Below are 22418 nucleotides of genomic sequence, written 5' to 3'. Positions count from 1 at the left end.
TACAAAATGGAGATGAGGAGGTTATTTATTTAGCCAGAGAGATGTGAATCTGTGGAATTCCTTGCCTCAAATGGATGTGGAGGCCAAGCCATTGGATATTGGAGTTTGATAGGTTCTTGATTGGTAAGGGCATCAAAGGGGAGAAGAGGAGAATGGGGTTGAGAGGGAGAAATAGATCAGCCCTGATTGAATGGTGCAGCGGACTCAATGGGAAGAAGGGCCTAATTCTGCTCTTTTGGTCTTTATTAAAGTAGGGTTAAATACATTAAAATGATTAATAAAAGATGAATAAAGCCACAAGTCTCATGCACCACTGATGAACGGCAGCTGGAAGCAATGGGTCTCAAGATCTTCTGCCCATCAGGGAGGATACCCGATGGCTGATGTGGAATACCCTGCGCTTGGCATCGTTCCTGATCTGGGTCCAAGGAGAAGTCTACAGCATCTACGAAGGCATCCCCTTTATACCCCAAACTATACTAAAATAGACAACCCTGCGTGGCAATTGCTTAGACCATATCAGCGAGTTTAGTAAAAAAAGTTGAAAGAAAACAAAATTCATACAATTGTGCATGCTTCTGTGCACTTATCCGTTTATTGCTGGACATCATTACATAGAATCATAAGCACAGAAACATGGCTTTTGGCCCAGATCGTCCATGCTCATGAAGATGTGCCATTTAGGCAAGTCCCATTTACCCATGTTCAACCCATATTCCTCTAAACCTTTCCTATCTATGTACCTGTACAAATGTATTTTTAAAAGTTATTATTGTACCTGACTTAACTACCTCCTCTGGCAGCTCATTCCATACACCCGCCACCCTCTCTGTGGAAAAAGGTTGCCTCTTAGACTATTATTAAATCTTTCCCCTCTCACAAACTTACGTCCCCTGGTTCTTGATTCCTCTACTATGTGCATTCACTAGATGATTTAGTTTAGTTTAGTTTGGTTTAGTTTAGTTTAGTTTAGTTTAGTTTAGTTTAGTTTAGTTTAGTTTAGTTTAGTTTAGGGATACAGCATCGAACAGGTCCATCGGCCCACAGAATTCACGCCAACTAATGATCACCCCTGGACTAGTTCTATGTTATTCCACTTTTGCATCCTACACACTAGGGGCAATCTGTCCAAATGTCCTTTAAATGTCGTTACAGTGCCTGCCTCAGCTTCCTCCTCTGGCAGCTCACTCCATACACCCGCCACCCTCTGTGTGGAAAAACTTAAGGCAGAGATTAATAGACTCTTGATTAGTAAGGGTGTCAGGGGTTATGGGGATAAATCAGAAGAATGGGGCTGAGAGAAAAAGATAGATCAGCCATGATTGAATGGTGGAGTAGACTTGATGGGCCTAATGGCTGAATTCTGCTCCCCTAACCTATGAACAATGCGAGTCCTGAAAATGTTTTAACACTGCTGATGATGGAAGCCTGAAGTAAAAATAAGAATGCAATGATCTATGGAGAGGGAAAAATGAATGAACATTACAATTTTATGTCAGAACTGCAAAGGCTGGTTTCTTTAATAATGTTAAATTTAATACTGAGCCCTGTGGACGGAATATATAAGAAGGAACTGCAGATTCTGGTTTAAACCGAAGATAGACACAAAAATCTAGAGAAATTCAGTGGCACAGGCAACATCTCTGGAGAGAAGGAATAGGTGACGTTTTGGTTCGAGACCCTTGATCTGAAGAAGGGTTCCGACCCGAAACGTCCACTCATTCCTTCTCTCCAGAGATGATGCCTGTCCCGCTGAGTTACTCCAGCTTTTTGTGTCTATCCTGTGGACTGAAATTGGCCTGATTCAACCGCAATACTGTCGATGGACACCGTGAGGCGCTGTTAGTCACATTTCTTTGCGCATTACAGGAATGGGTTCGGGAAATAAAATTCCGACAGTGCAGTTTGATTTCACATTATTTTGTCTATGTGATAAGAAATCGCCGCTATCTCACTTTCAAATGCAAAGGAAACACGAAGCTTCAAAATAATCACATACCGTTGCTCAAGCATTTCTTTGAGGTGTTGGAATTACTGAGATGTTATATCTTTATGTATTTACATTTCAAAGGCTCATGAGCCAGATCTCATACCAATGCAGATTTTGCAAGTACAACATTACTGCAATATCGTTGAATATTAACATAAATGGTTGGTGGCGCTAGAGATTTGGAGTTATTTAACATTGTGGTCACAATGATATTGATATACAACATTTATAAGTCGTTTTCCCCATGTTGAATAAACAGATTGATCTGTGCACATGGGATTTGTGTGTACAAATAGACACAACACTTGAAAGAGTCAAGAGTGCTTAATTGTCACATTACCAGGAAACGGAACAATGGTAGTTTTAAGCTACACCTCGACGGGCCCTTTAACACAGCAACACACAGATAAATATATAATAATCATCAATACAACAAATTAATAACCGGGAGAATAAAGTTGGTGAAAGATTTACTAGGAACCTGGGGGGCAACGTTTTCATGCAGAGGGTGGTGGGTGTATTAAACGACCCGCCAGAGGAAGTTGTTAAAGCAGGTGGTATAACAGCATTTAAAATACGTGTGTGCATGTACATGGATAGGAAAGGTTTAGACGGATACAGGCCAAACGTGGGCAAATTGCAGAAGCTTAGTTGGGACATCATAAGCATTGATGAGTTGGGCACAATGGCCTGTTTCCGTGCTGCACAGTTCCCCGATACGAGGTAACCAGACCACAATAGTGCAAGTCCGAGGTATTTAGTGTCACCAAAACAAAATTTATAGTAAATCGTTGCTGAGGCAGGGTTGTAGAAAGTGTGAATTAAGCAGACACAAACAGTTTTGATCAATCGATGGAATACCTTAATTTTCAAAAGGAAAACTCCGATTTGATCCCAGAAACAAATACATAATTTTGAATTTATAACCAAAGACGTGGTTAAATATGCACCTAGGATTTCAAGTTAGTATTAATTAATCAATTAATTAATTGATACTCAAGATTAATTTATTTGGAATTCAAACTCATTTATTCGCACACATGGAATGTGAATTAATTAATTAGATACTCGGCATTAACCCCATTTAAATTCAAATTGAATTCATTTTTAGTATTAATGAATGAGTTAATTGATACTCAACATTATTTTATTTTGAATTAAAACCAATGTATTCGCACAAATGGAGAGTAAATTAAGTTTTAAAAAATCCAAACGTAGCTTACGTCACATATTCCTTTTCCCCAGAGATGCTGCCTGACCTGCTGAGTTACTCCAGTACTTTCAAGCTTTTTATGTATTAACCAGCATCTGCAGTTCCTTGTTTTTACATTTTGCCTACTCCACTGCAAAGTTCTCCAGAGATGCTCCCTGACCTGCTGATTTATTCTTGCACCGTTTATTTATGCATCAACCAGCACCTACAGTTCCATGTTTCTACATTTTGACTGCTCCACTGCGAACTTCTCCAGAGATGCTGCCTGACCTGCTCAGTTACTCCAGCACTTTGTGTCCTTTTATGTATTAACCAGTATCTGCAGTTCTTTGCAGCTACACTTATAGCAACCTTTATTTTTATGGATTGTTAAGGATTATGCTGATGACAACCTGGTTCTATCACACATTGTATATATATTTATCAAAGTTGGGCACAAAATGTTGGAGCAACTCAGCAGGACAGGCAGCATCTCCGGAGAGAATGAACGGGTGACGTGACCCTTCTTCAGACTGACGTCAGGGGGAGGGAAGTGTGAAGGTGTGAAACAGGGCGAAGGGGATGTGGTTCAAGGAAACTGTAGGACAGGTCGTTGTTAGCTGGGGAGAAGGTAATAACAAAGCAAACAGAGATAACATGCAGACGGAGACAGAAAGACTGGTCGGAGAGTTGGGAAGGGGGAGGGATGGAGAGAGAGGGAAAGCAAGGGTTACTTGAAGTTAGAGAAGTCAATGTTCATACCGCTGAGGTGTAAGCTGCTCATTGAAATATGAGGTGTTGTTCCTCCAGCTTACGCTGGGCCTCACTCTGACAATGGAGGAGGCCCAGGACAGAAAGGTTCATTTGAGAATGGGAAGGGGAGTTAAAGTGTCTGGCAACCGGGAAATCAGGCAGGTTAAGGCGGACTGAGTGGAGGTGTGCAGCGGAATATATATTTACCAATCATTTACTTCCATCTAATTACATCAATAGACTGAATGTGTTTTGTACATCATTTTCTGTAATAATTACACACAGTACACCTTTATAGCCCAAGGCACAATAAATTACTTTCATATTGGTATCTAGCTTGTGATTTTAAAAGGCAAACATGCCATCTAATTTATTGCAAGTATGTTATAAAGATCTATTGTTAGTAGTACAATTACGTGTTGGACAAAACACTCGTCTCAATTCCAAGGTGTTGTAGCGATCGGCGCGGCGAGAAAGGCGATGGACATTTATTTCATCTTCATATAAGAATGGGAAATTGCTTCCAAAACTGATCATCGTTTTACATCTGTGTCCTTCCTACACAAACCGTTGCAGAAAATAATCTTTAGCCCGCACCCAAACTTAATTTTCTCGGAATTATTTACAATTGTCCTTGGTTCAAAATTCCAACACGGTCCTTTTACCCCAACCGGGGGGATAAAGCCCAGTAGATGCTGGAGACAAAATGCTGGAGTAATTCAGCGGGACAGGCAGCATCTCTGGAGAGAAGGAATGGGCGATGTTTCGGACCGAGACCCTTCTCCAGACTGGCCCAGTCTGAATAAAGCCCAGTTATGTCCATTAATAGGCTACAAGGGTCCATTTCAAGCGCGCACTGACTAAGTATATTAATTCGTTGGTTATTTTTCTATGGCGCAACTATATACATATATACATATATTAAAAAACGATCTTCATAAACCTTTCAGCGCGGTACCTTTCCGAATTTGTTACAGAGAGATTGTCCTGTTCAATCGGCAGTCTGCTCGCTACAAAAAAACAAACTCGACATAAATTAAGATCTGGTGGAGGTGACGGGTCCGCACTGGCGGGTAATAAATGGTTTGCAGGAGGTGATAATGTATGTCAGAGAACTCCTGAGACCACCCAGTTTCCAAAATTTAGCTCTGGGAGATCCAAGAAAATAAACTTCGGGGTGGAATTGCGTTGGTTTCAAAATAACACATATTTCTCCCTTCGCTTCGTTGTGCAGATATATATACATATATAATTTTAAAATATATAAATATATATCATATAAAATATATAATTACATAATAGATGTATCATTTTAAAATATAGATGTGATTTCTTAAAATATAGATATATTACTTTAAAGGATATATTTATTTGCAATCTCGTTGTCCACAACTATATTACAGACGCTTAATATAATATATAAATGTAATGATATATATATAATTTTAAAATATGCATACAATGTCTTAAATACATATATTATTTTTAAATGATATATATATATATGCAATCTTGTTATTCACAATATTGCAAATACTAAATATAATTATATGGAAATAATATTTAAACTATATTTTGACAGATATATATTTTTAAATATAGATGTTATTGTTAAAGTGTATATATATGTTTGCAATCTCGTTATTCCAAATGAGATTGCAGACGATTAATTTAATTATACATCATTATAATGATATATATAATTTTAAAATATATTAATAATTTTTTAAGGATATTTATCTGTAATCTATCTCTCCATGATGAGATTGCATAATACAATTGCATATTATAATTATATATATAATCTTAAAATCTAGATATCTTTTAAAAAATCATATCTTATTTAAAAATTATATATATGTGCAAAGTCGTTATGAATAACGTGATTGAATATATATATATAGCTTCTTTAAAAATAATATATAAATATATTTCAAAATATATATCTGTAAGCTTAATATAGATGCTTTATAGAATGACATATAGTTATCATTTTATATATAATTTAAAAATACTGATTTTTTAAAAACTATATGTGTATTACTTTTGAAGGATCTAAGGTTTTCAATGAAATAATCTCACTTGATAAAATCCCAAAGACTTGCCTGTTTGTAGGTTATTTGTCCTCTGTAAATTGTCCCAAGTATGTAGGGAGTGGATGCTGAAGTATGATTAATGGTCAGTATGGACTCAGTGGGCCGAAGGGCCTGATTCATTGCTGTATCTGAACTAAATGAAACTAAATTAAATTCAAAGTGTTTGCAGATGGCAAGGTCGGGTTTGGAATGGATGATTTTAACATTGACTTCAATGCTTTTCTGCCTGATCATAGTTCTTGATTCCTCTGTAAAGAATTATCTGGTGCTGTGAGGCCAATAGAGCTGCTGCCTCACAACGCCAGTGACCCAGGTTCAATCCTGATGCTGGGTGCTGTCTGTATGGAGTTTGCACATTCTCCCTGTAACCAAATGAGTTTCATCTATGTGCTCTGGTTTGCTCCCACGTCCCAAAGACATGCAGGTTTCTCAGCTAATTGGTCCCTATAAATTGTCCCTAGTGTGCATGGAGTAGATGTGAACGTGGAATAACATAGAACAAGTGTGAACAGGTGATCGATAGTCGGCGTGTACTTGGTGGGCTGCAGGGCATGGGCCATGCTGTATCATTCAATCGATTCAGTTCAACCCTGAAAATATTTAATAACTGACTTAAATGGGGCATCTTGTATAGTATGGATGAGTTAGGCCAAAGGGCCTGATGTATGGCTATGACTGAATACCCTAATTTTCTTAGCATAGGACATCCCAAATGCATAATCCTCTGAAAGAAGGAAATTCTTCACTGTATTAAATGGGTGACCATTATCCTGAGACTATTGCCAAGGATAGTGGTCAGATTCCTCACGTGTGTAAACTTCTGTCTGAATCCTTTATCATTCAATGAGATCACCTCTCATTCTTTTAATGCAGAAAGTATAGTGCAAATATCCTCAATCTCCCGCCTGGTAATGCCTTCATCCCCATGAATAAACATCATGAATTGTTTCTATACCGCCCAGGCAATAATTCTATTATTTTATTTTCTTGTCACATGTACTGAGGTACAGCAGAAAGCCTTTTTGTTGTTACATGCTATCCAGTCAGCAAAAACGACCATACATGATTACAATCAAACCATCCACAGTGTTCAGATATAGGATAAAGGGAAAAACGTTTAGTGCAAGATAAAGTCTGGTAAAGTCTGTTAAAGATGGTCTGAGGGTCCCCAATGAGATAGATGGTAGGTTAGAACTCCAGTTGGTGGTAGGATGGTTTTGCTGCCTGATAATAACACCTTGGAAGAAACTGTCCCTGAAGATGGAGGTAAGCATTGTCACACTTTTGTACCACTTGCCAGGCGGGAGTGACTCGTCCTTAAGTATGTTGGTGGTCTTGCTGAGGCAGCATGAATTGTAAATGGAGTCAATGGAAGGAATAGATGTAGATGTGAAATAAAGCACTCAGACTTCTGTGACCGTGCAACAGGCTATTCGGTATCCGGTTGAGAAAGATACTCTTATTCTCACGCTGCATGATCGTTTGTGAGAAAATATTTTTTCAACGAATCTCTGACAGTGACCATACCCTGACTTCATATTTTAGATGCCTGGTGATCTGTGGTCAGTTGAACCTCAATGGGAAACATCCATGCGTCTGATTCACATAGATTATGAGTCTCATAGCCCTGATGCTTTGACAGCCTAACAGCACACATATAACAGAGGTGTAGAAATAAAGAACAGCAGATGCTGCTCTATACCAAAAATAGCCACAAAGTGCTGGAGTCACTCAGCGGGTCAGCAGGCATCTCCAAAGAAAAAAGATGGGTGACATTTCAGATCGGGACCAAAGATACTAGAGCAAGATCGGGACCCTTGTCTGAGGAATCTCTGACCTTTTGTTCCAACCATCTGCCTATCAAAACCCCCTCCCGTCTGTGACCACGCCTTGTCCTGCCACTCCTCTCTTCTAGCTTTCATTCCCCTCCTCCCCCCACTGGCTGTCTGAAGAAGGGTCCCGACCCGAAACGCCACTCATCCTTTTTCTCCAGAGATGCTGCCTAACCCGCTGCATTCCGCCAGCACTTTGCGTCCAAGACAGAGGTATACATTGTTTCACAAGGGTGATTGTGGCCACAACCAAAAGTTAATACGATAACACAATGTTCCTCACCATGAAAATTGTTGTTAGATTATAATATAATTATAGTGCGAGTCAGAGAGATGCTGAATGGAAACAGGCCCTTCGGCCCACCAAGCCCATGCCGACCATCACCACCCATTACACTAATCCTATATTTCATCCCCCCCCCCCCCCCCCCACATTCTCAACAATTCCTCAACCCCCCCCCCCCAGATTCTACCCTTGCCCACACACATAGAGCAGTTTAGAGTGGTCAATTAGTCCACCAACCTGCAAATTACAGCCAATTATATATATTCTGTTAATATAATTTTTGCTAAAATTGGCTTGGAGTAGGCAAGTGGGACTAGTGTAGCTGGGCCATTGTTGGCTGTTGTGGGCAAGTTGAGCCGAAGGGCCTGTTTCCACACTCTGTTTCTCTATGACTCTGTGAGTACTTCACATTTTAGTTGGTGTCACCCCTTTTCTTGGCGTATAGATGAAACCATCTCATACTGTTGCAAACGTATCCAGTGCAGACGACCTGATGTTGTAACTTTGCCAACTATTTCGTTTTTACGGTGTGCATCAGCTAAAGGAAATTCAACACCCTTTGTGACACAATCAGAATGATTCATGTTTCGTGACACTTGAAGAATAGAGGAAAGACAGCCTTTCATTTATATCTTAACATGAAAAGGCATTCATGTAACGTTGAGGTTGTTGATTGCAAACTTTTGTCAAACCTGTGTTTCCTTCGTTACCGCAACAGTCGCTTCAGAAGCCAAGATGGCATGCAACAGCAAGTGTCGGATGGCTTCCGTCAGGTATTCCAATCAATGTTTGCAGACATTCCTGACCAAATGAGACATATCAGAACCATAACATGCTGCATCCAGAATAACCGTCAACAAGAAAAAACATAAATTAAGAACATTTAATGTCACGCTGCTATTGAGAAACTTCCAATTAAGAGGAAGAGAGTCATAGCATTTCGTAGAGTGATACAGAATATAAACATGCCCTTCGGCCCATCGGGTGTGTGTTGACCATCATGATTCCAATTGCATTAAATCTATACTAATCCCATTAATATTCACGCCACATTCCCAACAACTCCCTCCAGATTCTACCACTTACTTACACATCAGGGACAATTTACAGAGGCCAATTAAACTACCAACATGCATGTCTTTGGGATGTGAAAGAAAACCATGGTACTCAAATTAAATCCATGCGGTCACAGGGAGAACGTGCAAACTCCACACAGACAGCACCCGAGATCAGGATCAAACTCTTTGCCTGAGCTGTGAGGCAGCGGCTCTATTATCCTGCAGAATCTCACTCATATCCAATTCAGATTTAACAGTTGAAGCTGGGAAATTGTTGTACATGATCATGCAAAAATGGTGAAAATGATATGGATCACGCGCAGATTGAGGAGATTCGCTCAACTTGGCATTACGTCCGGACTTTGTGGAATGGAGGGCCTGTTCCTGAGCTCTACTGTCTTGTGTTCTAGGTGAGACACCCAGTTAATATAAGAAAAATACACAAAGTGCTGGGGTAACTCAGGCTGTAGGTCTGGAGAACATGGATAGATTATCTCCAAATCTGAGGAAGGACATTATTGCCATAGAGGGAGTGCAGAGACGGTTCACTAGACTGATTCCTGGGATGTCAGGACTGTCTTATGAAGAAAGACTGGATAGACTTGGTTTATACTCTCTAGAATTTAGAAGATTGAGAGGGGATCTTATAGAAACTTACAAAATTCTTAAGGGGTTGGACAGGCTAGATGCAGGAAGATTGTTCCCGATGTTGGGGAAGTCCAGGACAAGGGGTCACAGCTTAAGGATAAGGGGGAAATCCTTTAAAACCGAGATGAGAAGAACTTTTTTCACACAGAGAGTGGGGAATCTCTGGAACTCTCTGCCACAGAGGGTAGTTCAGGCCAGTTCATTGGCTATATTTAAGAGGGTTAGATGTGGCCCTTGTGGCTAAGGGGATCAGGGGGTATGGAGAGAAGGCAGGTATGGGACACTGAGTTGGATGATCAGCCATGATCATATTGAATGGCGGTGCAGGCTCGAAGGGCCGAATGGCCTACTCCTGCACCTAATTTCTATGTTTCTATTATGTTTTGGGCCGGGACCATTCTTGACCTGAAATATCACCTATCCATGTTCTCCAGAGAAGCCCGCTGAGTTACTCCAGCACTTTGTGTCTTTTTTCGTAAACCGGCAGTTGCAATTCCTTGTATCCTTGCAGTTAATATCCTTTGTTCCAAATCGAATGCTGCCATGGGATTTTCATGTCTAAATGAGCAGTTATTGGTTTAGCGTTCCATTTGAAAGGCAACAAAAGGCTGCATCGCAGTGTAGAGCCACCACACCTGGGTGTTCATGATTCAGTGTAAGACTTAGAGTAACACAAAGTACTGGATGAATCGAACGGATCAGGCAGCATCTGTGGTGGGAAATGGACAGGAGATTCCTGACCCTAACGTTGCCTGCCATTCCCTCCACAAATGCTGTCTGACCCACTGAGTTCCTCCAACACATTGTGTTTTGGAACAGTAGTTGCCTGCCATCTTGGACTTATGTGGTGCTCCCATGTTCCAAGATTACTCCCGTTAGTTGTAGAGTTCCTCACAAGGAACATACTGTACATATCTTCACTACATCCACAATGATAGATGCTGGGTAGGAAAGAACTGCAGAAGCTGGTTTACACCAAAGAGTCTGAAGAAGGGTCTCAACCTGAAACGTCAGCCATTCCTTCCCTCCAGTGATGCCGCCTATCCCGCTGAATTATTCCAGCATTTTGTGTCTAGGCTAGATGCTGGGAATGATTTCATGAAATTCGTTCTTACAAACCTCTTATGCTGCTACTGCAAGTAAGAATTTCATAGTTGACATTTGACAACCCTCTTGATTCTCTTGACTTAGGATAAACCATCCAAGTCTTGCTGTTATTGTGATATTTGTACATTCTTATTGAAAGAAGCCAAGCCTGTTCATGAACATTGGGCTACAAAATCTCAAATATAAACCCAGAACTTATTTTCCTTTATCAGACGCTGGACTGTGAAGTTACTAAATCCCATCCTGACCCACCAGAACAACAACAACTCTGACCCCCGACGCATGTGGCAAGGCATCCAGGCCATCACGGACTATAGACCCACCAACACCACCCCCACATCCAGCGACGCCTCCTTCCTTGAGGAGCTTAACCACTTTTATGGCCGCTTCGACAGGGACAATCTAGAGACAGCCATCAAGGCTGTGCTCCCTGCTGATCACCAACCCCTCACACTCACCCCCTACGACGTGTACGTGGCACTGAGTAGGACTAATGCACGTAAGGCTGCTGGCCCTGACGGCATCCCCGGGCGCATCCTCAGGGCCTGTGCTGCGCAGTTGACAGACGTCTGGACTGACATCTTCAACCTGTCACTTTCCCAAGCAGTTGTCCCCACGTGCGTTAAAACCACCTCCATCGTGCCGGTGCCAAAACACTCCACTGCGGCAAGCCTCAACGGTTTCCGCCCAGTTGCACTTACTCCCGTCATCACCAAGTGCTTCGAGAGGCTGGTCCTGGCACACCTCAAAGGCTGCCTACCCCCCACATTGGATCCCTATCAGTTTGCCTACCGCAAGAACAGGAGTATGGAGGATGCCATCTCAACGGCACTTCACTCCGCCCTCTTCCACCTTGACAACAGAGACACTTACGTAAGAATGCTGTTCATCGATTACAGCTCAACATTCAACACCATTGTACCCTCTAAACTGATCACCAAACTCGGTAACCTGGGCATCGACCCCTCCCTCTGCAACTGGATACTGGACTTTCTAACCAACAGACCACAGTCTGTTAGGTTAGACAAGCACACCTCTTCACCCTCACCCTGAACACCGGCGTTCCACAGGGCTGTGTGCTGAGCCCCCTCCTCTACTCCCTTTTCACCTACGACTGCACACCTGTACATGGTACTAACACCATCATCAATTATGCAGATGATACAACGGTGATTGGCCTCATCAGCAACAACGATGAGTCGGCCTATAGGGAGGAGGTCCAGCTCCTAGCAGCATGGTGTGCTGACAACAACCTGGCCCTTAACTCCAAGAAGACCAATGAGCTCATTGTAGACTTCAGGAAGTCTAGGGGCGGCACGCACACCCCCATCCACATTAACGGGACGGAGGTGGAACGTGTTTCCAGCTTCAGGTTCCTGGGGGTCAACATCTCCGATGACCTCTCTTGGACCCACAATACCTCAACTCTGGTCAAGAAGGCTCACCAGCGTCTCTTCTTCCTGAGGAGACTGAAGAAGGTCCATCTGTCTCCTCAGATTCTGGTGAACTTCTACCGTTGCACCATCGAGAGCATCCTTACCAACTGTATCACAGTATGGTATGGCAACTGCTCTGTCTCTGACCGGAAAGCACTGCAGAGGGTGGTGAAAATTGCCCAACACATCACCAGTTCCTCGCTCCCCTCCATTGAGTCTGTCCAAAGCAAGCATTGTCTGCGAAGGTCGTTCAGCATCGCCAAGGACTGCTCTCACCCCAACCATGGACTGTTTACCCACCTACCATCTGGGAGGCGCTACAGGTCTCTCCGTTGCCGGACCAGCAGGTCCAGGAACAGCTTCTTCCCTGCAGCTGTAACACTACTCAACAATGTAGCTCGGTGACTGCCAATCACCCCTCCCCCGGACACTCTTCCCACAGGAAAAACACTATGCATGTAAATAGATTTATTTATTGAAATCATATTCTATGTCGCTCTTCGAGGGAGATGCTAACTGCATTTCGTTGTCTCTGTACTGTACACTGACAATGACAATTAAAGTTGAATCTGAATCTGAATCTGTGAAGACATTCCCAGTGCCGCTCAATACTTCTAAGGCACGCATGCTTTCTCTTAAGATAGCGACTGTGTATAAGGAGAGAGATAAATCTATCTCACCCCTGTCAAAGTAGAATGGACAGCGTTTGACTGCTCCACTGCGAAATTGCCTCAAAGGACGCCTACTTTGAAAAAGTTCTCCTCCAGTCTGACGAAGGGTCCAGACCCGAAAAGTCACCTCTCCATGTTCTCCAGGGATCTGCCTGACCTGCTGAGTTACTCCAGCATTTTGCATCTATTTCTTTGTATAAAGCACCTGCAGAATGGAGAGTACTTTGTGTTTACCTCAAGATTCCAGCATCTGCAGTTTCTTGTCTCCAGAGCTTTTCTTCCCAGAGGGTCACCTATTGTTGGAATGCCTTGCTCCAGAGTTCTGTGGAGGCAGAATCGTTGAAGGTGCTTGACATTGAGGGTCACTGGATCTGCAGAGGAGCCAGGGTTTATGGTGGCAGGAAAGTGGAGCAGGGGCCATTCTCAACTTAGCCACCATCTTGGTGAATGGCTCCATATGTCACAAGGCGTCCACTGCTGTTAGTCATTTGAATGTCATTACACTCCAAGAGGCATTGAAAGGAAATGCCCATTCTGCTTGGATTAGATGAGGTTGGAGCCCCAATGATGTCATTGCCAACCAAGCCTTTGGAATCAGATTTCATCCTACAATGCACCACCAACAGGAATTCATACCCTGCTGAGAACAAACTTTTGCTTTCTAGATATAGGTGTTTCCTTTCTATTATTCACCACATTGTCTCTGCTGTCGACTTAATCCACACAGTAATGCGAAGCAGATTGTGCTAATTCTGAGAAATGTTGATAACACTGCATAATTGCATTTTTGTTGCTACTTAAATGTTGGGCTGAGTGGTAGGTTGTGTAGTCAGTAAAACAGGTTATTAGCACATAAGGAAAAGCGGTGGGAGTTGCAATTTGGCCCTTCAGATATATGCTGTCATTTAATATCATGGCTAATATTTCAACAGCATTCCTTGCATGGACTAGCCCCCTAACTCTTGAATACTGGAATGCCCCAAAAAACCTCCAGCCTGGATCTAATATCCATAAAGGTTCTAAAGACAACGAACTAAGGTTCTAACAACAATGATTGGGTTGGGTAGCAATGAGTTGGTAGGAACCCAGGAATAATTGGGTTAACATATGATGAGCGTTTGAAGGCACTGGACCTGTACTCGCTGGAGTGTAGAATGATGTGGGGGACCTTATTGAAACTTAGCGAAGTGAATTTGGAAAGGATATTTCCACTAGTGGAAGAGTATAAGACCAGAGGCCTTAGCCTCAGAATAAAAGGACATACCTTTAGAAAGGAGTTGAGCAGGAATTTATTTAGTCAGAGGATGGTGAATCAGTGGAATTTATTGCCACAGAAGGCTGTGGAGGCCGTCAATGGATATTTTTTAGGTAGCGATTGACTGATTCTTGATTAGTAAGGGTGAGCCAAAAGGTGACCCACAGCCCCATTTATATTTATGGTTGAAAGGGTCAAGAACTTCAAATTCCTGGGCGTGCACATCTCTGAAGATCTTTCCTGGTCCGAGAACACTAACGCAATTATCAAAAAAGCTCATCAGCGCCTCTACTTCCTGAGAAGATTACGGAGAGTCAGATTGTCAAGGAAGACTCTCTCTAACTTCTACAGGTGCACAGTCGAGAGCATGCTGACCGGTTGCATCGTGGCTTGGTTCGGCAATTTGAGTGCCCTGGAGAGAAAAAGGCTACAAAAAGTAGTAAACTGCCCAGTCCATCATCGTCTCTGACCTTCCTTCCATCGAGGGGATTTATCGCAGTCGCTGCCTCAAAAAATCTGGCAGCATCATCAAAGACCCACACCATCCTGGCCACACATTCATCTCCCTGCTACCTTCAGGTAGAAGGTACAGGAGCCTGAAGACCGCAACAACCAGGTTCAGGAATAGCTACTTCCCCACAGCCATCAGGCTAATAAACCTGGCTCGGACAAAACTCTGATTATTAATAACGACTTTCTGTAATTTTCACTTTACCAGTTTATTTATTCATGTGTGTATATATTTATATCATGGTATATGGACACATTTATCTGTTTTGTAGTAAATGCCTACTATTTTCTGTGTGCTTAAGCAAAGCAAGAATTTCATTGTCCTATACAGGGAACACGTGACAATAAACTCACTTGAACTTGAGCTTGAACTTGAACTTGAACTTAATTCTACTCCAATGCCTTTGGTTTTATGATCTCATCCAATGCATTCCGTGTACTCTTTAAACTCTCATCTTTACCTGTAAGTATAACACCATTTCCAAAATAACCTACTGAAGGATCTGAAGAAGACATTGCATATCCAAGTCCTCCAGAGATGCTGCCTGGCCCACTGAGTTACTCCAGCACTGGAAGAACTCTGCAGGTCAGGCAGCATCTGTGGAGGGAGAAGGACAGACAACTTTTCAGGTCGGGGCCCTTCGTTGGGCCCTTCAATCTGAAGAAGGGACCAGACCCAAAACATTGCCTATCCCTGTCCTCCAGAGATGCATCCTGACTTTTCATGTCGGGACCCTTTCTCTGACTACTCAAGATTGCAACAACTGCAGTTTTTTTGTGTCTCCACACAGACTTCTAATCAGAGAAACTTGCTTCCACCATCACCCTCTCTCCTATCTTCAAGCCAATTTTGGATCCAACTTAAGACGGGGACACAAGGAACTGTAGATACTGGAAATCTTAAGCTTAAGAAATCTTAACACAAAGTGCTGGAAGAACTCAGCCGATCAGGCGGCATTTGTGGTAGGGTATAGACACAAATTGCTGGAGTAACTCAGCAGGACAGGCAGCATCTCCGGAGAGAAGAAATGGGTGACTTTTCGGGTCGAGACCCTTCTTCAGACATAGAAACATAGAAACATAGAAAATAGGTGCAGGAGGAGGCTATTGGGCCCTTTGAGCCAGCACACTGCCATTCATTGTGATCATGGCTGATCATCCACAATCAGTAACCCGTGCCTGCCTTCTCCCCATATGCCTTGATTCTGCTAACCCATAGAGCTCTATCTAACTCTCTTTTAAATTCAACCAATGAATTGGCCTGCACTGCCTTCTGTGGCAGAGAATTCCACAAATTTACAAATCTATGGGTGAAAAAGTTTTTTCTCATCTCAGTTTTGAATGGCCTCCCCTTTATTCTTAGACTGCGGCCCCTGGTTCTGGACTCCCCCAACATTGGGAACATTGTTCCTGCATCTAGCTTGTCCAGTCCTTTTAAAATTTAATTAGTTTCTATAAGGTATCCCCTCATCCTTCTAAATTCCAGTGAAGGCAAGCCCAGTCTTTCCAATCTTTCCTCATATGACAGTCCCGCCATCCCGGGGATTAACCTTGTGAACCTACGCTGCACTGACTCAATAGCAAAGATGTCCTTCCTCAAATTAGGAGACCAAAACTGCACACAATACTCCAGGTGTGGTCTCACCAGGGCCCTGTGCAACTGCAGAAGGACCTCTTTACTCCTATACCCAAATCCTCTCGTTATGAAGGCCAACATTCCATTAGCTTTCTTCACTGCCTGCTGTACCTCCATGTTTACGTTCAGTGACTGGTGTACAAGGACACACAGGTCTCGTGGCACTTCCCTTTTTCCTATTCTGACGCCATTGAGATAATAATAATCTGCCACTTTGCTCTTGCCACCAAAATGGATAACCTCACCTTTATCTACATTATACTGCATCTGCCATGCATCTGCCCACTCACTTAACCTGTCCAAGTCAACCTGCAACCTCCTAGCCTCCTCTTCACACTGCTACCCAGCTTTGCGTCATCTACAAATTTGCTAGTGTTACTTTTAATTCCATCATCTATTAATGAATATATATTATAAATAGTGGCGGTCCCAGCACCGAGCCTGGCGGCACTCTAAACCAGCATCTGCAGTTGCTTCCTACACATCTGTGGAGGGGGAGTGGGACCCTTATTCGCTTTGTGTTCCCCTTGGGTCCAAGGACCAGCCTATCGCGGTTATCATTCACCCAACCGGGCTGGAGTAGGGAGGGACCAGGCGTCCTCCAAGGTCCAATCACAAACACCATCCCTATCTGTCAATAAAGGATGGAAAGACTGTGGGGAGGAAAGTGATTCCCGCGGTCGCTCGACTGAAGTTTCTCGCGAATTTCTCTGGTTTCCCCCCGCCTGTTCTTTAGATCGAATGCCTGAAGCTAATTCGAGAGCAGCCGGACCTCTCAAACTCGCTGGAACATTTCTCCAAACAAAAAAAAAAGGCGGATGTGCCCAGATTGGTTTTTTTTTTAATCCCTGGGGAAAACGGGAAGGTGCAGATTTGGGATTGGACCCGAGCGGGAGGTCTTCTGCTTTCAGCGAGATCTCTGAATAAAGTTGGGAAAGGATGGCTGTGCAAGGAGGCGCATTGACACCGTTTACCATCCACGACATCCTTACCCGGGGCAGCGAGGCGCGGCTGGCTCGGAGCTCCCTCCAGGAGCGGGTGAAAGTCGAGCCCCGCGGCTTGAATCAGGACCGGGAGAGGCGGACACCCCTCATCGTCATCCGGCTCGATCAGAAACAGGGAGACTCGTTGACGGGAGACTCGATGGGAAGGGAGAGCCCGCAGCCGCCGCCCCATGCGTTGAACGGCGAGGAACAGCCCGGCGAGAAAGGAAGCGGCCGGCTCTGCGTGGAGGCTTTCAACGAAGAATCCAACGAAGGAAGTAATTGGGAAAATAACGCCGAAAAGTTTGATAAAGGTAGGCAAATGAATAAACGCGTTTAAATATTGAAACACATCATTTACTTGTACAGAAGTTAAACATTGTTTGCTGAATTTAGATACACTGATAGTATCAATAATCCCATCCGTTTATAACATTACAACAACTTAATTGCCAAATTTTTAAACTTCGATAGCTTTGTTTTTTAACGTTATAACTGTTCTGCTGATAATTTCCCTCTTAAAACCTTGGATGGTCGTTAAGGGATCAGATCTGAACCGGATAATCTGAAAATATAGGGAGGGTCTTGTCCACCCAAATGTGATTAGTAATTTTTTTTCCGCGCGTTAAATTTTCTTCAAATATTAGTAATAATTGAAAAGAGTATTATTATAATCTCAGCGAGTGGGGGGCGTGAGCGATTTAGATGTAATTTTCACATCATTACTGTTAATGCTAACGAGCGTGGTGAAATATCTGAGATGTTAAACTCTGATATTTAACTAGCACCAGGCATATTTCCTGTGTTGTGGTCTTGGGTCTTTACAACCTGAATATTCGCTTCAGGTTATGAATACAGGATCTTTAGCCATCTGCAGCAATGGATTCGTCATTTTTGCTCTTAAGTGAAAAGGGGCTAGACTTTACACTTTAGAATTTGGAGATTTATTCAATGTCTATATTTTACTAAATGCTGGAGAATCTCAGCGGATCAGGCAGCATCTCTGTACTAAATTTACCCCATCTACAAGACTCATTTTTTCAACATGAATAGCAATACAATGCACTTATTTCGCCTTGTAATTGCAGACGCGATTTAAGTCTCTCTCTCTCTCTCTCTCTCTCTCTCTCTCTCTCTCTCTCTCTCTCTCTCTCTCTCTCTCTCTCTCTCTCTCTCTCTCTCTCTCTCTCTCTCTCTCTCTCTCTCTCTCTCTCTCTCTCTCTCTCTCACACACACACACACACACACACACACACACATACATACACACATACATGTTCACACACACTCACATACATGTTCACACACACTTACATAGACTATCTCACACACACATACATGTTCACACACTCACATACATGTTCACACACACTCACATAAACTATCCCACACACACACACACACATACATGTTCACACACTCTCACATACTCTCTCTATCACACACACACACACTCTCTCTCTCTTTCTCTTTCTCTCTCACACACCAATCACATATTTTTCGTTGAACAGAATGAGCGCTCTGGCCTTGCGTCTTTGAAAGTAGGCCGCGAAGTGAACCAATTGCCAAATGTGAGAGAGATCGAAAAGCAACGCCAAGAAAACTGAAATGTTGGGAACTCGCGTTAAGAAACAAACGCGGGGATTCGGTCCTGTACTGCTTTGAATCGAATGCTGGGAAGAAATTTGCATCTGAATGACATTCACACCGAAATGCTTGTTTTATCACAAGTGTCTTTTTTTCCGCATGTATCTTTTCTGAATTATATTTATAAAAGATAATCTTATCTGAGTACTGCTTCGGATAAGCATTGAATCTCGCATCCCGCTGCACTGTGTGAGCGCAGCGCAACTTTTTGGTGGTTGAGATATAAAATGTCGATTCACATGCGTGGATCAGATCCTTAAATCTATATTTTTTTTAAATACAACGCGCTGGACACTAAACAAGGGTCTTGACCCGGAGCGTCACTCATTCCTTTTCTCCAGAGATGCTGCCTGACCTGCTGAGTTTACTCCAGTATTTTGTGTATATCTTCGGTGTAAACCAGCATTTGCAGTTCATTCCTGCACAAAGTGCTGGACTAACTGTGCGGCCTGCCTGACCCACTGAGTTATTCCAGAACTTTGTGTTTTGCTCAAGATTCCAGCACTTGATTTTGCCTCAATCTTTATACTCCAATACCCTAGCTACCGACGATATATTAAAGTTTACAGTTTCTACAGAGGGAGAGACCGTGCAGAGAAATATTGCAAGGACCATAAATAAGATTTCAGCTGGTACAATGACATCACCGATTCAAGAGTGTTTTATTGTCCATATGTCCCGAAACAGAACAATGAGATTCTTGTAACAGCCCAACAATTGTGTAAACCTAGTATTTATTCTGTGCAATTGTTACAGACCCAGAGCGTCAGACGGCGACAGACGACGAGGAGAAACCCGAGAGGCTTCTACCAACCGACCCAGCCGGGAAACCCGGTAAGAAACGCTCCCGGGCCGCCTTCTCTCACGCTCAAGTCTTTGAGCTGGAGCGAAGATTCAATCACCAGAGATACCTGTCGGGCCCCGAGAGAGCCGATTTGGCAGCCGCTCTCAAACTCACGGAGACGCAGGTCAAAATCTGGTTTCAAAATCGAAGGTACAAGACCAAGAAGAGACAGATGGCTGCCGAGTTGGTAGTTAATTCAGCGCCCGCTGCCGCCAAGAAAGTAGCTGTCAGGGTACTGGTCCGAGATGACCAGAGACAGTACAGTCCGGACGAGCTGGGAAATCCGCATCTGCTTTCGCTCTATCAAGCTTACCAATACTACCCTTACATGTACTGCCTTCCCGCCTGGCCCCCGCCGGTCATCCCTCTGTGTGGAGGAACGCATTGAAAAGACGTTGGGCGGCGAATGAGGGACAGGAGCGGAGGAAATGAGACAAAAATAACGCAAATTTCAAAGATATTTTTCTAAAATATGAAATGGAACCCCTCCCCATCTAAAACAACCCTGCAATTGCCTGTAACAAGACGTTGGGATCGCCTCTCGCGTTAACACACAGACAACTTGTTATTTTACTAAACTCTGTGAGACAACGATACCGTGTAGGATCAAGCCCGCCCTTAATGTCATTGTTGTTCTATTGGAGAGGGGGTGTTAGGGAATGAGGGTGTGGAGAGGCATAGATAATGCGGCGTTATATATACATGTGTGTGTGTGTGTGTGTTTGTTGTGTGTGTTCATAAATACACACACACACACACACACACACACACATATATATATATATATATATGAAAATATATATATTTCATATATATATATATGAAAATATATATGGGAGCAGACCCAACAGACATAATATCTATGATAATATATGCGGATAGATATTCTGTCTGTGTGTGTATATATATGAAAATATATATGGGAGTCTGCACTTGGTCTAGTATATATATATATATATATACTAGACCAAGTGCAGACCCGTTGGGTCTGCTCCCATATATATTTTCATATATATATATATGAAATATATATATTTTCATATATATATATGTGTGTGTGTATGTGTGTGAAACATAGTTCCTCCCTGCTCCTTGTTCGGTGGTCTGTAATCTTTGTAAAAAAGCTGGTACCGATCATCTCCGCTTTTGATTCCCCGTCTACCGGTAGCAGAACTGCCGCATAGAACACCAAAAACATTTTCCAAAGCCCAAGAGTTAAAAGCTAAAGAGAATCCAAATATTCCCGGTGAGATCCAAAGCGGATTTTCTGATGGATACTTTGGGGTTTTTTTCTACATTAGAAAATAAATGAAAGGTATTGTGACTTTAAAAGGAATGGTTTCGTTTTCAAAACCAGCCGTCCGGAAGGTGTATTTTTTTTTGCACTGCTTTCTGTAAGTAACTAACAAGTACAAGCGGAATGTTATAAATATATATTTAAATGTAGCTTTTAAATTTCAATTACTGGTTTTACTGTCAATTTCACAGCCTGTAAAATATCTCGACCGTCTATCTATTCTGCTCGTATCACTAAATCTCAAAGCTTGCTCGTTCAATTTATATATTTTAAAAGAACAGTTCTTAATTTACGTGATGTAGTTTTTAATGTTTGCACAATTAAAAATATATTTCTACCCCTTTTCCGGAAAAGATTTGCTGTGGATTATTTTTTTTAACTGTGTTATTACGGCAAAGAATGTATGAATTTTAAGTCGAGTCGATTCTGTAAAACAAATCTTTATTCTGATGACCATTTCTCAATTAGTGAGTTCATGGCTATTGTGTTTTACGTTTTCCTATCAAAAATGGTTAATTTACATTCAACAATTTTATGTAACTGTACCAATAAACCGATATCAATAAACCGATACAAATAAACCAATATCAATAAACGGATACTAATATAACAATACCAATAAACCGAAGAAGGGTTTCGGCCCTAAAACGTTGCCTATCTCCTTCACTCCATAAATGCTGCTGCACCCGCTGAGTTTCTCCAGCATTTTTGTGTACCTTCGATTTTCCAGCATCTGCAGTTCCCTCTTAAACACAAGTATATATCGATAAACCGTTATCAAAATAAACCGATATCAACAACCCGGTACCAATAAAACGATATCAATAAACTGTTACCAATAAATTGATACCAATAAAACAATGCCAATAAACCGAAGCCAATACCAACCAACATGGTTCGTTCACTACGATATTAATGTCTGCCCCAGGGAACACGTGAGGCAAATATAAAATACTGTCTTATTGGAATTATAGTTCTGGGAGCTCTGGCAATCGGGTGGATGTTTCGGTGCTATTAATTCTGAAAAATCGTTAGCAAAAATGTATCAGGGCTAGCATTAAACCTTTTCCGCGTAATTAATAAAGTTGATTGTGGATAATGGGAAACTGGCAGGGGATTAAACGTTGCGATGCGGCACAGTTTATAACATGGCCGTAAAGCCTCTTGAGCAAAACAC

At 42.3% G+C, this 22418-nt stretch overlaps 1 protein-coding gene across 1 annotated transcript; it reads left to right on the top strand.

Annotated features, from left to right (window-relative positions):
* The first annotated feature begins 16894 nt into the window (after nucleotides 1-16894).
* Nucleotides 16895-20716, top strand: nkx3.3 (NK3 homeobox 3). The gene is made up of 2 exons (XM_055647029.1): nucleotides 16895-17767; nucleotides 19857-20716. Exons 1-2 carry the CDS (start codon nucleotides 17410-17412, stop codon nucleotides 20330-20332), a joined length of 834 nt encoding a protein of 277 aa, XP_055503004.1. The 5' UTR covers nucleotides 16895-17409; the 3' UTR covers nucleotides 20333-20716.
* The last annotated feature ends 1702 nt before the right edge of the window (nucleotides 20717-22418 follow it).

The sequence above is a fragment of the Leucoraja erinacea genome, chromosome 15, assembly GCF_028641065.1.
Source record: "Leucoraja erinacea ecotype New England chromosome 15, Leri_hhj_1, whole genome shotgun sequence".
Lineage (NCBI taxonomy): Eukaryota > Metazoa > Chordata > Chondrichthyes > Rajiformes > Rajidae > Leucoraja > Leucoraja erinaceus.
This window is presented reverse-complemented; position numbering and strand designations above follow the sequence as displayed.

Excerpts from the sequence above, each read along its gene's own strand:
- nkx3.3 (XM_055647029.1), top strand. The coding sequence starts at position 17,410 with ATGGCTGTGCAAGGAGGCGCATTGACACCGTTTACCATCCACGACATC. Across the intron at positions 17,768-19,856 it reads CGCCGAAAAGTTTGATAAAG|ACCCAGAGCGTCAGACGGCG; the intron begins GTAGGCAAATGA and ends CAATTGTTACAG.